Source organism: Dama dama, chromosome 23 (assembly GCF_033118175.1).
Source record: "Dama dama isolate Ldn47 chromosome 23, ASM3311817v1, whole genome shotgun sequence".
NCBI lineage: Eukaryota > Metazoa > Chordata > Mammalia > Artiodactyla > Cervidae > Dama > Dama dama.
The window spans coordinates 58,691,813-58,709,365 of NC_083703.1; the positions used below are offsets into that span (position 1 = coordinate 58,691,813).

The 17,553-nt window shown below is 56.0% G+C and overlaps 1 protein-coding gene across 4 annotated transcripts in view; it reads left to right on the top strand.

Moving 5' to 3' along the window:
* Window positions 1–16,622, top strand: part of PMEPA1 (prostate transmembrane protein, androgen induced 1) — a 56,903-nt gene extending 40,281 nt beyond the window's left edge. For 2 of the 4 annotated variants that reach the window (XM_061126938.1, XM_061126941.1), the window contains exons 2-4: window positions 8,809–8,963; window positions 11,879–11,932; window positions 12,425–16,622. In XM_061126938.1, the coding sequence (XP_060982921.1) occupies window positions 8,809–8,963; window positions 11,879–11,932; window positions 12,425–12,973 (758 nt within the window). In that variant the 3' untranslated portion in view covers window positions 12,974–16,622. The other 2 variants (XM_061126940.1, XM_061126939.1) reach the window with 2 other exon arrangements.
* The last annotated feature ends 931 nt before the right edge of the window (window positions 16,623–17,553 follow it).

A 17,553-nucleotide genomic window follows, 5' to 3' on the forward strand; every position in this document is an offset into this window, starting at 1 on the left:
GTGCAGTCCAGCGGGGGAAGAGGGAAGGGAGGGAAGCAGTCAGCCAGGCAAGGAAAAGCTGGAGGTGGCTCAGGTGGACGGAAGGAGTGGTGTGACTGTGGCCCATCTTCTGTCATCTCGTTTGCTCTACCATACAACACTTTCATCCCCAGAGTGGCCGTCAGTTCAGCCTGTGCTGGAGAGAGACAGGAGACAGTCTCACAGGGCAGCTTTGTGTTCAGCCACACTTGTGTCCTCTTTCCAGGCGAGGGGACTGGATGACCACCTGGCACCTGGGTATCACCTTGGGCTCCTCAGCCAGGGCACCATGGAGGGGCGGTCAGGCCCTCGCCTGCCCCACAAAGAGCAACCCTAGCTCAGCACCTAAACTCCCAGGGCCCATCAGAGGCACCCGAGGCCAGGGTTCCACTGCCCTCAATCCCAGGCTGAGGGGCTTGACCCAGCCTCCCCTCATCCCCTGAGAAGTGCTGCCAGACCCAAGATGACAGCATCTTTGCCAGGACCTCTGGGAAGCCCCATTCCAGGGATCAGCCGCCTGGTTTGGAGACCGACAGACGCTTTGTCTCTTACTGTCAATGTAATTGCACGTGCTTGAAGGTGAGTGTGCAGGAGTGTGTATTACAAGGAAGGAGCCGTCCCCTCTCAGTCACTCCCAGGGTAACCATGCCTGGCCCTTGGGCCATGTAGGTGCATGTAGTCACTCACAGAAGTATGTATGCATCACCCGGATCACTTTTATTTTAAAATATACACGTCTGTGCTTTTAAACAAGGATGGTCCTGTATCATTGGATAGCTTCTCTTGCTCAGGGAGAAGCACAGATCTGTGTACAATTTGTCGTTGCACACAAATCTGCTGGCAGTGCCTTCCTCGGTTGTGTCAGCCCCTTGGAGGGGGGACGTTTAAGTGGTTCCCAGGGATTTTGCCTTTTCACCTGCAGTGGGCCTTCCTGCATGCCTCTTTATACTTGAGAATGCTGTGATCCTTTATGCCATGCATTTCTTGTGTGCCTGCTCTGGGGAAGGTGCTGGGGATACAGAGAATGAGCGATGGACCACTGGCATTCTGGGAGGGAGAGGTGCAAGCCCCTAATGAGAGCTACAGAGAACCGTGAAGCAGGCTTGGGGCATGGGTCCCAGGGACCAGGGCAGACACTGATGCAGACAGGATGCTTCCTGTGAGCATGCTTCCTGAGTAAGTGACACTGGAATGGAGACCAGGAAGGAGCAAGCACAGGCTTGTGGGTAAGACCATTCCAGACAGAAGGAGGGGCTCATGCAAAGGCCCTGGGGTAGGCTGTGTTTGGGCCCCTTACAGAGCACAGGGGCTTCCCTCCCTGCCTGGTAGCTCAAACAGTGAAGAATCTGCCTGCAACGCAGGAGATGCTCGTTCCATCCCCGGTCGGGAAGGTCCTCTGGGGAAGGGAATGGCAACCCACTCCAGTACTCTTGCCTGGAGAATCCCATGGACAGAGGAGCCTGGTGGGCAACAGTCCATGGGGTCGCAAAGAGTCGGACACAACTGAGCGACTCACACTTTCACTTTTTTTCAGAGAGCACAGAACAAAATTCTCATTAGAGCAGAGAGAGCTAACAGCAGAGAATCCCAGGAAACCTGCATGTGGAGATAAATACCCAGGAGGTGATTTGTCTGGTCAGGGGTTGTCGCTTCAAAGTTTTGAGAGATTGTTACTTTGCTTTTCGGAGATGCTCCCAGCTTGCACTGTCTATCAGCTATGGTGCTGGCAGAGGGACCCACCTTGCTGGGTCTTCTCCAGCCACTGTGATTCCACCGCGCAGCTCAGGACAGGTGTGGCCCAGGGCCTGGGGTTCTGGGTTCCACATAATGAGGCTTCCCGGGTGTTCTCCTTGCAGAGGTTCTGTCAGCCTGAGTCTTTTTGGCTGCAAACTGACCCACACAGTTCTCACCACAGCCACATGGGATGGGGAATGGGTCAGCCCTCCTTGTTCTCGCCCCGAAATGAGGATACTAAGTGATGTGCCTGAGGTCACAGTTAAAGTGGCAAAGTTGGGATTCGAACCCAGGAATCTTGGGGGCACACTTCGTGTTCTGAATCAGTGCCCTGAATTCTGCCATGGGCAGCAATGCGTGGAGCCCCGGGCCCCAGTGCAAGGCTTGCCCCCGCCCCCCCACACACAACACTGGACAGCGTCGTGGACAGTATCTCATGGTTATGTGCTCCGCTATCAGGCGCCTGGCGCCCAGCTGCATGCTTGGCACAGAGTAGGGGCTGGGTAAGCGTACAGTCTGTCTTTAAAAATGAGAAAACTGTCCTAGATTTCTGCCCACCTCCCGAACCTTAAGAGAAAGATCCGTTCTTTTACTTACAAACGGTCTTACCCTAAGAAAATCAATGTGCCGTCAGGGGTGTTTGAAATGGCACCAGGAGTGATCAGAAAGTTATTCCTTTGACGTCTGGTTCAATTTTATTTGAAATTCCAGGTGGGGGGGAAGGAGCTGGGTTCTTATTCAAATGCAGTGGCGGGGGAGGGGCAGTAAATGAAGTGGCAGGAACCCCAGGCTGGCTGGGGCTCCTCAGAATGACAATGAGGCCTGCCCCGGCCAGTCTCATCCAGGCAGGCCTAACGAGATTAGATTTTCATAAATTTCAGACAGTGCCAATTCCTAATTCCTCAGTGTGCGGCCAGGAGGCCAGACAGGGCCGCCTGCACGGACTGCTTGTTAACCAGGGAGCGCGCCGGCTGCTCCTCCGCCCGGAGCAGACACAGGGCGGGGGGCGGTCGGGGGGGTCGTCTGGTCTGGAAACCTCCTGTGGGCTGGCAGGAGCTGGGTGGACTCTGGCCCAGCTCTCCAGCCAGGGAAAGAGAAAAGATCTCCCGCATCCGGCTGCTTCTCCGACGATGAACTGAAAACACAGTGACGGTTGTGCCCACACGGTGCATGGCAAATTCTGCACCAGCCCTCTCCCCATTTACAGCCGAGAAGCAGCCAGCCAGGGGTTTGAACTGAGGCTCCTGCGTTTGGTTTAAGTCTGGCTCCATCACTCAGAACAGGGGGCCATAAACTTGGTTGCAAAAGAATTGCCTCTTTACCTTAATCACCCCTAACAGGAACATAGGTACCAAACCACAGGGCATCAGCAGCTACTTGCAGTCTGGTCGCCGGTAGAAACCACAGACTTCCTATTCATGGAAACCTGCCGGGTCGCATTTAATGTGATAGTATCCCAGGTCACTTGGGTGATCCTGTTATGTTCTTCCTATATCGAAAGTCTGGTTCAGAGTTTGAGAACTATATTTTGATAGAGTTGGGTTCCTTTTAAAGCCTCACATGAATTTTTATTCAGTTTAATTTTATTTTAAAATGTGCATTCTGAGAGCTCATCCTGGCTCCCCCAGCTGCCGGGGAAGGAAGCCATGGGGTCAGGACTGCACTCTGACTCCTGGCCTGACAGAGCTGAAACTGCCCCTCGGGAGTTTGTGGGGACTAAGTGGGGAGGGATGTCCTGTCCTGGGCAGGTGCTTATCACTCAGATAGAGACAGAGGAGAAGGCAGCTGTGTCTTTATGCAGTTTCGTGGGAGGTGCCCAGAGCTCTCCCAAATGCATGGCACAAGGCCTATCTAACAACCATCCTGTGACTTTCCTCTGCGCTGGTGGGGAGGTGGGGACCACTGGCCAAGATACTGGCTTCATGGACAACGTGGCAAGTGATCCTCTAGGCAGTGTTGATCTACCCTGGCAACCAGTCCCATTCCACACGAGCGCCTGACTTGAACCAACACTGTTCCTGACATTCTGGGACCACGGTACCCAGGACCATTGGGTGTGGGGCTGTCGGCCTAACCCATCCCTGAAAGCACAGGCTTGGGGGTCTGGGGTCTTGAACTGTGTGGCCTTTGGCCAGTTATCTCCCTGCTCGCAGTCTCAGTTTCCTCATCTGTAAAGTTGGCGGCGGGGGTCATATTGGTGTCTATCTCACAGAATGCCACTGAGGGTTCAATAAGATGACACCCAAAGAGATTCGGGCCACACCTGGCCCTGAGGGGGCTCCCAGACGCTACCCCTCACTAGTGTCAGGCGAGCTGGGAAAGGACCAGAGACGCCCGTATGCACACCTCAAAGTGACTGCATCCGTCTCTGGAGGAGGAGACACAAAAGCAGAGTCAGGCTGCTCCAATGAGGCGGACGAATCTGTTAATTTGAAGTTACTCACGAGGAAAGAAGACGCTCAATTAAATTAGAGTGACCTTACTTTGCATGTGGAAGATGGGCTTGGCCACCCCCAGAGAACTTGCCGCATCCATCACCGACCCCAAGGGGGAAATTACCAAGAAAAAGGACAGGACTGCTCCCCCACGGTAAGCGGGCCTGACACCCGGAACAGAATGAGGGAAGTGTGATGTTTCCTCCCCAAAGGCTCCTGTTCTCTGCACAGGTCCTCAAAGCGGGGACCGGTGCCCGTAAGTCCAGCCACCACCCTGGGTGACCTTTTCTGCCTGACCCTGGGACAGAGGCCCGTGAAAGCATGCTCAGTGTTTCCAGGGCATCAGCCTGGATGAGGGGTGCCTGCTGCCCCAGAGGCATGTAGAGGGTTGTGACGATGCTAACAGTGGATCACCCACTGACTCCTGCCCTGTTCAGAGCCCTCCTGGAGCTCTCGGGGGTGCATATGCCCAGGGTCACACGGCCAGCAGCTGGCAGATGCAGGCATCTTCTGAGGTGTTCCCCCATAGGAGGGGGAACTGACAGATACTTCGGGAAAGCTGGGAGCATTTAGCAGGAGATAAAGGCCTTTTCCCCTCTCGTTCCCTCAAGGAGGCTCTGGATTTGGGATCGGCCCTGCCCTTTGATATGGAGGGACTTCTGTCTGTGCCTTGGTTGGCTCGTCTGCACAGTAGCATGGTGATGTGTGAGAGGTGGGCTCAGCGCAGGGCGGTGCACATGTTGTACATGTTAGCATCCTGACTGTAGTCCCAGTGAGTGGTTGCTATGACAACAGGGAGTTTGGGCTGGGAACCAGCCCGCCACCCCCTCCTGCTCTGATTCCCCTTTATTTGTGACCAGGCTTTGCTGTGAGCCCCGTGGTCACAGGAGACTTGAACTGAGTGGGGGGCAGCGGTTGGACCTATCTCTTCTGCCAGTGTGCTGGGCACTTGGCCCCATGTCCAGGTAAAGGGAAGCCTGTGAGACCGAGGACGCTGAGGCGGGATCTGTGTGGCTCTGCGTCTTGGGGGCTCCTCTCTTGGCTGGAAGTCTAGAAGCCACCCATCCTGCAGACTTTGGCTGCTCGTTGCTTTTAAAACTCTTTGAATATGCTGCCAGCGTTAAAGGCCAGGCGGCTTCACCAACAGTTTCTAGGTTCTGGAGAGATTGGCAGTTGTGGCTGCACTGGCCCAGCCTGCCTGGGGCTGTCTGGTCTGCTGGGGTTTCAGCTAGCAGTGCATGTCTGGAGCACTCTGTGGACCTGATGAGGAGGAGCTCTTGCTCGATTAATGATGCCTGCAGTGGAGCAGGAGTGAGGAACTGGGCATAAAGATCCACAGGGGCCAGGCAGGTGAGGTCAAGCAGAACTATGGCCCAGGTGGAGCTTGGGGCAAGTGGACAGCACAGCCCGTGTTAAGAGGGCCACCCACAGCTCTGTTTGTTACTTTGGATGGGACGGGACTATGGATGCAAATGCCCTTAGGCCCCTCATTTGCCCCGTATTCCAGCAGATAACTTTCTGATGCATGTCCCAGAGAGGTGGGTTCATGTCCCCTGAAGGCAGAGTCTCCAGGAAGGAGACTCAGACTTTCACACTCAGGGTATGAAAGTTCACTGTGCTATCCAGGGGACCAGAGCCCCCTCACCCTATGGCCAAGGTCAAGACACCCAGCCTAGGCTTATTTTTGCCTTATGGGTTGGATGAATCACCTGCTGGCTGGGGGGCCTCTCCTGACCCCCTCAATCCCCCTGTCCCCGTGCTTCCGTGTCTTTGTGCATGCTCAGTTGCTCAGCTGTGTCCAACTCTGTGTGACCCCAGGGACTGTAGCCTGCCAGGCTCTCTGTCCATGGGATTCTTAAGGCAAGAATACTGGAGTGGGTTGCCATGCCTTCCTCCAGAGGATCTTCCTGATCCAGGGGTCAAACCCATCACTTATGACTCCTGCATGGGCAGGTGGAGTCTTTACCACTAACACCACCTAGGAAGACCCTGTGTCTTTGCACACCCTGGAATATCCAGCTGGGTCCTGCTTGACCCTCTCTCTTCAGACATGTGGGTTTGGACTGCCCTGGTTTGCTTTGGCTGGTGTGCTAGGGAGCCCCTACTAACCATGGTCACCTTGGTTCAACTCATGGTTCCCTGAGTGCTGGCCATGTGGGCCACCACACAGCCTCCCCCTTCCACGTGGGGAAACCGGTATGGACTCAGAGTGAGTGAGGGTCACAGAGCCAGCCTGGGCATTCCCCATGGAGTGCTGTGCCGGCCCCGGACCCGCCTCAGGGACTCTGCAACCCTTAGGAGTCTCCCCTCCCTTCTGGCCACGACCCCAGGCCTCTGGCTTCCAGAATAGAGCCTGGAAGCGCTTCGTGGTCTCCTGAGAATTTCGCCCCATCGTCCCCCATGTGGATTTGTGTGCGGCTGTGGCCCAGGAACCAGTGTGGTCGCATTAGTGCCTTCAGCACCCTGGGCTCCTTTCTGGCGGTGATTCTCTGACACTTCACCCCAAAAATCAGGTCCTCCTGCTCTTTGGGGGTCGGGAGAGCTGTGGGCTGTATTCACGCCCACTCAGCCCGTGGGGCCTCATCTGTTGCCCCATTTGGGCGCCTCCAGCCCAGTTGCCTTCACCACCAGATGTCACCTGGAGGAGGGCAGCGGCCTGGCTGGGAGCCTTCAGGCCACAAGGCCTGGGACAGAGACACAGACACCTCCCTTGCTTCAGGTCAGGCGTGGGCAGCGCCCCTGGAGACGGGTGGAGGAGGGCAAGGGTGCCTACCCCCAGGCCCGGGCCGGGGTGAAGAGTGCACGCTGTTGGGGGAGGGGTTGCAGGCCCCTCTGAGGAGGGGGCGTGGGTGTTGCACAAAGCCAGCCTGTGTGTCCCCTGAATGGGCAGCTTTATCCCAGGCCCTAGCGCACAGGCCCCGGACCAGCCTGTCTGGGGAGGCAGAAGGTGTGGCCACAGCCACTGGGTTCAGGCCAACGTCCTGGCCTTTGCCAGCTCAGGCCCCGCACCCTCCTGGCGGGAAAGGGAACGAGTCCTTCTGAGGGTTTGAGGCTTGTCTGATTTCCCGCCAGGCGGGGCCCAGCCTTCTCAGGCATCAGGAAGGACTCACCAAAGTCCCTGGCTACTTCATTGTCCCTCCTGGTCCCTCCCAGGGCAAGATAAGGATGTGGCTCCCACCCCCACCCCCCAGGTTGGAGCCAGGGCCCAGGCTCCAGATGGAATTCTGGGTGCAGCGGTGGACATCCAGTGAGGGAGTCAGCAGCGAGGAGCCTGTCACATGACCTGAACCTGGGTCCCCTCACCTATGAGACGGTATGATGAAAAAGCACCCGTATATACGCTCAGCCCGGCACAGAGATGCTCAGCTCTGGCACATTCTTTGTCCCTATAGTCCTATGGACTGTAGGATATTAAGCAGCACCTTGACTCTCACCCTCTAGATTTTGGGAGCACCCTCAGTTGTGTCACTAGTGTCACCAGTCTGAGCCACTAGTGTCCTCAGACATTGCCACGTGTCCCCTAGGGGGCAGACCCACTCAACTAACAGCATCAGGCAGACTTTGGCACGTCTGGGCAAAAAGGTTTAACATGGTGGGAGAACGTGGGTGTCCTGCAGAGCCTGGGTAGGAAGAAGGGGTGCCCAGGGCTCCAGAGAGGCTGTGGGCGGGCTGTGTGCGGAGGGGTTCTACTGAACCAGCAGGAACGTCCACCCGGGACGCGTCGATCTCCCGCTGGAAGCGGAGGCTGGTGGCAGGAGGGGCTGCCCTCGCAGGCTCTGGCTGGGCCCCGGGTGAGTGGCACATGGCACATGGTGACACAGCGCACCTCACTGCCTGCTTCCCAGGCCCCACCTTCGCCCGCCCCCACTCCTCCAACTTCCGTGTGTCTGTCTAAGAGGAAGGGCTGAGTCAGTGGCCCCGAGCTTGAACCTGTACCCCTGGGGAGACCTCGGCTAATTGCCTGTCAGTGCCGGGGCGGGGGGGAGGGTCTTCCTGCCTGCCCTCTGGGATCTGGGGAGGCACATTTCCTGGCTCATCCATGGGCAGCCTTGGACCAGGGGAGACTGGCTGTGCCCCCCGCCCCGCCCCCTGCAGCCAGGTCACTGCCCAGGCCCCCAGCCTCTCACTGCTGGGGGCTCTGCTGGCATGGCGCATGGCCAGCTGCCAATCGGCCCCGACACAGACCCGCTCGAGTCAGCAGAAACCGGCCCGACTCTGGCAGGATCAAAATAACCTCTTTCCTTTTCCAGCACTTGAGGGTTTTTCCGCTTTCTGGGGGGAAAAAAACAAAACAACCCGAAAAAAAAGAAATGAGAGTTGCAGTGTTTGCAACCTCCCAGAATGTGGTTTTTCTGAGGCCTCTTCCTGGAGGTGGGGGTGGCCCTCATACCCTCCGGTCCTGATCGAGGGTGGTGTCTCTGTGCGTCTTGTGTGTATGATAAATATGTCTATGCGTGCGTGTGTTATCTGTGTTTGTGTGTATGGGTGTGTCGGAGTGTCGGGGTGTACAGGGATGTTGGGGTGTGTGTGTGTTGGGGTGGGTGGGTGCTCAGGAAAACTGCCCCGAGCCCCTGCCTGCTCTGGGGTCCCCAGGGTCTCACGTGTGCCCTTGGTCTTGCAGCGGAGCTGGAGTTCGTTGAGATCACCATCATCGTGGTGGTGGTCATGGTGATGGTGGTGGTGATCACGTGTCTGCTGAGCCACTACAAGCTGTCCGCTCGCTCCTTCATTGGCCGGCACAGCCAGGGCAGGAGGAGGGAAGATGCCCTGTCCTCGGTGAGTGCCTGAGCTTCCAGGGGCCTAGACGCCCCCATCAAGTGTGCGTGGTGTTGGGGTTGACTGCTCACAACTGGGGCAGACGCAGCGGCTCCCGGCAGGGTGGGACCTCGCCCTCCCCCAGATCTCAGCACCCACGGCCCCCGTCATTCGCCTGCGCCTTCGGGCCGCCCCTGCCCACCAGCGGGCGTTCCTCAGCAGATGCAGCAGGAGGTGGTGCAGAGTCCATTACTAAACAGTTTCCATCTCCACACCTGTGAGGGGGAGCGTAACAACCTGGACAGGAGCAGCTGTGACCGGCAGGCTGCGGATCACAGAGAGGGCAGCCCGGGGGCTCTGCGGGGAGCGTGTCCCTGAGCCTGTGTTGGCCGGGCGCTGGGGGAAAGTGATAGAATCAGGCCTGGGCGGCCAGTGTGGCCTCTCAGCTCCGAGGGACACCTCTGGTGCCCAGAGTCTGTGGGACTGAGCCGAGTCGGGCTGGCAGGCCTGTTCCTGGCAGGTTCGGGCATCTCCGCCTGTGTCAGGCTTCCATGCATCACCAGGCTGCCAGGGCGAGGAGCGTGTTTGCTCAGGTCCCTCGAGAGGGAACACGGGGTGCACCGACCCCGAGGCCCCGTGTGCCCGGAGGGCGCTGTGCTACTGCTTGGAAGCATCTAAGGCTCACCTGTGGGTTTATTTGCTGTTGCCCAAGTGATGGTGCCAGCAGCTGCACTGCCACATCTTACAGAGGAGAAATTGGGGCTCAGAGAGGTGGGAACACTTGCCTGAGGCCACACAACTTCTAAGCGACAGCTTGAGGCCTATTTTACCCCTGCCAGGTCCTGGTGCAGAAGAGGGCACTTTGGACAAACGGGAAGACCGCAGCCCGAGCTGTGCTCCAGGGCAGCATCTCACCCCTTCCGAGCCTCAATGTGCACATCTGTAAAATGGGAGGGGCTCGCCTCTCTCCTGCACCCCGCCCCCCACACGGTCATAGGAAGGGTGATGTTAGTGGTGAGAGCTGGGGAGATGGCAGAGGTTCCCGTGTGAGGGATCCTGGTCACCATGGAAAGGGGACAGCTGTGTGGGCAGCACTGGGACTTCGTGCCCAGATGGAGGCCAGGATCCAGGTTCTTTCTGGTTCCTGAACATCTGAGGCTAAAAGAAAGTACCCCTCGACATCTACCAGCCACCTGCATGGGCCCCTGGGGATGCCCGGCTGGGTAAACACAGTGGCTTGTTAGACCTGAAGTAGGTGTGGCGGCTCCCCTGGGGCCCCTGCTAGACAGGGCACATCTGCAGAGTCTTGGGGCCCCATGACCTCCCAGAGAGACCCAGAGACAGCCGTTGTCTGTTTGGCGCAGGGCCCACCCCTGGCATGGCCGTCCTGCTGTGGCCTCTTTTCAGGGTGACCCCTGGGAGTTCATTTCCTCATCTGTCAGAGGGTGGGGTTCATGTTGAGGTAAGCCCTGTGCCCTGAGACTGCACGTCCCAGCTGGCGCTGCACCAGAGAAGCTAGAAAATACCGCATGATGATGACAACGGAGATGCCAGCCACTGCAGTGACAGACTGCAGCTTGAAGTCTGCAGTTGAGGGCAGGTCGGGGGTCACCTGGGTATAGATAGACCTGGGCCGGCTGCCCACCCTATCAGGTTCTCTTGGCTCATCCCCATGGACTCTTACTGTGGCTGCGTTCACCCAGCAGCAGGCTTGTTAGTGGCGTGACAGACCCCCTGGCCCTTGATGGAGTCGGCTTTCCGACCCCTGATCTAGATGGGGAAGCCATGGGCAGGCTGGACAGGCTTTCCAGGGATGCTTTTAGGAAGAGAAGGAAGTGTTGGGGAGTGGAGGAGGCGAGAGAAGGAGCTGCCAGAAGCAGCATGTGGGTCTGGCACTGGTACCTGTAAAGGTGTCAGGGCCATTCACTGAGTCAGGGAACAGGGTAAGTTAAGACTCAGCCGGGGTGGGCAGGTGCAGGGCAGCAAGCTGATGCTGGGTTACTCACAGCGGGGCCGGGCTGGCACAGGAGCAGAGATGCTGTGGGAGCCTGGGGAGGGGCCTCTGGTGGGTGGGTGGTCCTTGGAGGCCTCCCTGGAGGAGGAGGTGACCTCCAAGTGCACAAGTTGGGGTTAGTCAGGTGACAAGGATGGCGGTGATTCTGGGGTTTGCAGTGGGGCCTCCCAGCATTGACTGGTGTATTCCTAAGCTCCCTGGTGGAGACTCCCTGGGCTAGTGGGTGGGCAGAGATGGTTTGAACCTGGGATGGAGGGCCTCACAGAGGGGTTTTAGGCGAGTTCACATTGATCCAAGCTGACCTTGGCTGCTTGCACGGCTCTCCAGGGCTCCCAACTTGAATGGGGAGCAGGTGGGTGTGCTTCCTCTGTTTTCCTGATGCCCCTGGGCTGTGCCAGGGGTCCACCCGGGGCCACAGAGCCTGCTAGGGCCGGCTTGAGTCTGAATGAGTCTGGAGGCAGCAGAAAAAGTTTGGATCCCAACCCTGCCTCTTACCAGCTGGGCTGATGGCGTTCAGCTACACCGTGTTTTGTCAGGAGAGTTGAGTTAGTGCGTTAAAGAGCTGAGCACAGTGTCTGGCACCAAGGCATCCCTAACATCAGTACCGAAACGGCCTGGGTGACCATATTAACAGTAATGGTATGTGTCTGCCCTCTGTATCCACACACCGGGAGTAAACTACACCCCAGAGAGTCTGTGTCGGCTAACTGCTTTCCTGATGGGACGGTTTTGAGACTCACAGAGCCGCCTAGCGGCCACATACGAAATTGCACTCTTCCAGGCAGCTTCCCCCGCTCCCCATCCCCCAAGACTGCAGGTGATAACCGACTGACCTGGGGACCCTCAAGAAAACAGGTCCCCAAGGAAACTTTGGGGTGATGGATACGTTCATTATCTTGATTGTGGCCTTCTACCCATACAGGAAGGATGCCTCTGGCCCTCAGAGAGCACGGTGTCAGGCAATGGAATTCCAGAGGTGAGTCCTAGCGCTGCCTACCCTCCATCACTCCCGCAAGTGATGGAGGGGGACTCCCTTCGTCCCCTGTCCCCAAGGCTGCTGTCGTGGACACCCCTCTGCCCGGTAGCTCCCCTTCCCCAGGCTGGAGGCACCTCCCCTGTTAGTAGAGTGGCTGCTTGAGGCCCACTCCTACTCTTCTCTGAAGAATCCTCCTGGGCAGCTGGGATGGTCCCCGCTGGGACATTGTGCGCTCCCCACCCCCAGCAAGCAGCCCTCAGTCTCTGCGACACCGAAGGACTTGGGCTGCCCCTCTCGCCACTGTGTGACATTTCAGGGCTCTCCAGCCATCAGGCACTGGACTCCGGGCTCCGCTCCCTACCCCCATCCTCACTCCCCAGAGAGCTGAGTCATAGGCAGCACCCCCACCAACACCACAACACCCCCACCCCACCCCCGGCTGGGCCCTGCTGCGCTTGGGGGAGGGACCCTCACTTGGCTCTTGTCCTCCAGCCGCAGGTGTATGCCCCGCCCCGGGCCACCGACCGCCTGGCTGTGCCCGCCTTCGCCCAGCGGGACCGCTTCCACCGCTTCCAGCCCACCTACCCGTACCTGCAGCACGAGATCGATCTGCCACCCACCATCTCGCTGTCGGACGGGGAGGAGCCCCCGCCCTACCAGGGCCCCTGCACGCTCCAGCTGCGGGACCCCGAGCAGCAGCTGGAGCTGAACCGGGAGTCGGTGCGCGCACCCCCGAACAGAACCATCTTCGACAGCGACCTGATGGAAAGTGCCATGCTGGGCGGCCCCTGCCCCCCCAGCAGTAACTCGGGCATCAGCGCCACGTGCTACGGGGGCGGTGGGCGCATGGAGGGACCGCCCCCCACCTACAGCGAGGTCATCGGCCACTACCCCGGCGCCTCCACCTTCCAGCACCAGCAGAGCAGCGGGCCGGCCTCCTTGCTGGAGGGCACCCGGCTGCACCCCGCACACATCGCCCCCCTGGAGAGCACAGCGGCCTGGAGCAAAGAGAAGGATAAACAGAAGGGACACCCCCTCTAGGAGTCCCGAGGGCGGGCCGGGGCCGCAGTAGGTAAAACCGCAAATCACTCCGCACTTCTTGAAAGAAAAGAGAGAGGAGGCCGGGGCGACACACAGAAAATGCGACGCGTAACCATCCTCCTCCCCCCTCCCCCACCTCTCTGTGTATAAATATTTACGTGTTCTGTCTGGTCTGAATGCACAAGCTAAGAAAGCTTGCAAAAAAAAAAAGGCAAAAAAAAAAAAAACACACCCCACGTTTCTTTGTTGAGCTGTGTCTTGAAGGCAAAAGAAAAAAAAAAATATTCTACACTAGTCTTTTCTGTTTCTAGTTGAGCTGCGTGCGTGAATGCTTACTTTCTTTTGTTTGTTTATGATGATTTCACTTAACTTTAAAGACATATTTGCACAAAACCTTTGTTTAAAGATCTGCAATATTATATATATAAATATATATAAAATAAGAGAAACTGTATGTGCGAGGGCAGGAGTATTTTTGTATTAGAAGAGGCCTATTACAAAAAAAAAAGTTGTTTTCTGAACTAGGAGAGAAAAAAAAAAAATGGCAATTTTTGAGTGCCAACTGAGAAAGTGTGTATTACCTTGTAAAGAAAAAAAAAACTACAAAGCAGGGGTTTAGAGTTATTTATATAAATGTTGAGCTTTTGCACTATTTTTTAATATAAATATGTCAGTGCTTGTTTGATGGAAACTTCTATCCACGTGTGTCAAGACTTTGAAGGGAGAAATGTCGGGATTTCCCCGGTCGACTTCAGGCAGAGCGTGGGCTCCACGCTGGGCTGGAGAGAGGCTTCCCAGGGCTGACGTCCTGCACAGTGGAAGCTTTCATCTAGTGATAGGTTATTACCTCGGTCTACATTCCCTCCTGAAGGAGACGTGTTTAGCCCTCCTCTGGGCCACGACAGCCTTTGGATCGCAAATGAAATAGGAAAAGTTAACTTCAGGCCCCAAGTTCCAGGAAGGTGGGCTTTGCTCTTCCCGAAATGAAGATTAACTGTTACTGAAGGAATCTTAGTTTGTTTTTTTTTTTTTTCTCTCTTCTTTTTTGAACCATGAAGGTCCCCATAGGAAGGGGCTTGCCAAGGTGCTCCCTGCCTGCATCGCCAGGGCCCTGCCAGAGGCAGTTAGGTGGCTCAGGCATGCCGGATACTTTGGCAGTTCAGTGGCCCCACACTGCCCCAGCTGAGGTGGGTGCAGCCTGCTGGCATGTAGGAAAGGCCCAAAGGACTAGCCACGTGACCTCACCCCTGTCTTTATATCGGTTCTCACGTAACAGGCCCATAACCAGAAGACCAGAGACGAAAGAGCGGTATGCCCAGGTTTCTCCCAGGACACTGCGAAAGGGTGAAAACGAGAAAAACCGTCAAACCAACACAGACTCAAGCTTTAGGATGTAGAAGCAGAATTCTTCCCCTTCTCCTCTCTTTTCGCATTTCATTCCCTTCCCCGTGGAAACCATCGTTTTTGGTGTCTTTGTGTGTCTGTGTTTTCACAAGCGTCTTTGTCAGACACAACTCTTGTTTACCAGGATTTTACCGCTTAGATATTGGTGGGACCCCTCGCTGGTGGCGTGCGTGTGTGCAGATGGAGATGATGGGGAGAGAGTTGAACAAATGAGAGTCCTTCCTGCCACCAAGGACGGGCTCATATTCCATGGGGTGACGCCCCCGGCAAGAGAGTAGCCCCCCGACCCTGCCCGCCCATCCTGCAGAGCTGTCTCTTCATTTTCAACAGAATCCCAACTAGCCGGTTAACAGAAAAGGATAAGAGGCAATAACTATTGTTTTAAACAACCTTTTTTATTACTTGAAAAACTTGAGAACAGTTTTGAAGTTCTGACCATTTGAACTATTTCTATCATGTACCTTTTAAGAACATGGTGACCAATAGGTGACCGAGGTGTCTGAGTGCCTGCTCACCAGCCTGTCAGAAAGTTCTGGTCCCTTGAAAATAAAACCTGCCTCTCTGTGGGGTCTTCAGCCTAACCTCTGCCTCTCTCTCTCAAAGATTCTTTGTAAAGGTCATTCATGCAGAGACATCCCTAGAGTTTGTCCTGAAAGGTACAGGGACACATTTATAAAGTTTTTAAAAAAAACGTATCTTTCCTTTATGTGAAGCATCTCCCTAGTGCCTTACTGAGGAAGCGGTTGACCCCTTCTGTCCTCAGGCAGCAGCGTTCCTGGACAGTGCCCCTACTCACCTGGGCCTGCCTTTCCCACTCATGGGCGACAGAGGTGACTGCTTTAAAAACACACCCATCACCCTCGTGCGTGTCCCACCCGCCCTCCCTCCACCCTGGCTGTGCCTCCCTTGGGCAGGCCACCCCTCCAGCCTCCTGTCTGTACTTAACTCCCATCTGGGTCAAAAACCTAGATGCGGACCTTGCTATTAGCGTTAGATGAAGGCCAGACCGAGGTGTCCCCAAGGTCCCCCTGAGGTCCTTCCTCTTGAGCCAAAACTTGCATCTTGTTGCTGGGGTTGGGGGCGGGGGAGGTGTGGTCTGCATTTGCCAGATGGGCAACGAATTAGAAAAGGAAGCAGGGGAGGGGGTTACTGACTTCAGCTGGCTTGAGGACAGAGCATCCCCCTCCTTGTGCCCCAGTATTGCAGTCCAGTCCTCAATGCCACAGCATCATGCCTGGGCTCCGTGCCCAGCAGACGACAGTTGCAGAAGTTCACGCTGGAGCAACTTGTCGGGGCCAGGGCACCTCCCAAGAAGACCATGGGTGTGTTTCTGCAGAGCTCTTGGTTTCCCTGCCGAACCCGGAGCCCTGAGGATACATCCTTCCTCTTGGTGTTGGCAGTCATGCTCTTATTCTTAAAAAGCCTTTGAGCATCCCTTGGGAGGGCCCCCTTTTCCAGGAGAAGGTGGAAGGGGAGGGGTGCTCGGCAGTGGCTGGTTGGAGGGGGACCAGGCTGGGCTCAGAGAAGGTGGCGGAGCTCAGCTTTTTCTACTCGTGTTATTTCCCTGTTTGTCCATCATCACGTTTCCTCTGGAGGAAAACTTTCCCCCGCAAAGCCCAGGTCTACACAGACGGCCTTAGCAGAGTGCACTCAGAGCCGTCCGCGTCCTCACGTTTTTGCCAGGAGCTGAAAGTGACTCCCCGCCACATCTAGCGAACACCGGGGCAGGCCGAGGACCGAACCCATTCCCCTCTTTGTCTGTCTGCTCTGTGAGTTGTACGTTTCAGAGAATTTTTTTTTTTTTCTACATGCAACACCAAGCTTCCAGATCCATAAAACATCCTGGTGATAAAGGAGAGAAAAATATTTTGTTCAGTTTGGTTTTCCGGAAACTGCACTTCAAATTTTGCTGTACTATAGAGCTCAGAAGGACCCGCTGCACCCTCATTTGCCTGCCTGATTCCACGGTGGTTGTGCTGATGGCGACGCTTTTACGTTGCTCCCTTGGTGTTGGAACCGCTCTCTTTTGCAGCCCCGTTTCCCGAGTTCTGTTCAAGTTACATGTGTGTAAACTCCGTGGCACGCTGGGTGCAGTGCCCACGTTGCTGCTGCGTAAGACTCTGTATTTGGATGCCAATCCACAGGCCTGATGAAATCGCTTGTTGTGTATCAGTAATCATTAGTGGCAATGATGACATTCTGAAAAGCTGCAATACTTATACAATAAATTTTACAATTCTTTGGAGCCAGGCTCTTCTGCTTTCTTGAACTGCGGTGCTTTCCCCTGTCCCCTCTGCTGCCCTCAGCACCAAATCCTGGGTGCCTTTCGAGGGCAGGAAGCACATTCCTCGGAGCTGCTGTGTGGCCTTGAGCAATTCCATCAACCTCTCTGTTTTAGTTCAGGCAGCATTCAGGGTGCTCAGTGAAAGCACTTGCACAGGCAGGCATTGGGTCTCATGGGGGTAAAGAGTTTGCAAAACATTGTATATTTCCTCTTGGGGTATCATCTGCCAGAAAGTGATGAAAACTGATAAGGGATGCAAGAAACTGTCTCAGGTGGGGCTCTTCCCAGAGGTGTGTACTTGTGTGAAGATACGTATCAAGGTTGTGCTCCCAAGGGAAACAATGAAGGGAGTCAGGAAAAGGGCAGAGGGAGAAGTTGTGCAAGGGGGACTGTTTTAGGCAAAGCCCCAGCCTCAGGCTGATCTCCAGGGAATCTGTGGGAAGCTCTGAGATGCGTATCCATGCCCTCTCCCCCCAGGAGAGGCAGTCTCTCAGATGCCCTGGTTCTTCCTGCCTAAGAGGTGGGGCAGAAAGGGGTCCCCCAGGTCCCAGGGTGGCCCCCTGAAGATGTTCCCAGGTGCAGACCCTTAGCAGCCACTCGTGGAAGCAGGGATGACATGCCAGAGGGTCTGGGTGAGGCAGTGCCCACTACACTTACTGTTCTTATTACTTCCCTGGTGGTGCAGATGGTAAAGAATCTGCCCACAATGTGGGTGGACCCAGGTTCGATTCCCTGGAGAAGGGAATGGCAACCTACTCCAGTATTCTTGCCTGGAAAATTCCATGGACAGAGGAGCCTGGCGCGCTATAGTCCATGGGGTTGCAAAGAGTCAGACACAACTGAGCAACTAACACTTTTCATGTCTGGTCAAAGTTGTTTTTCTTTTTTTCTA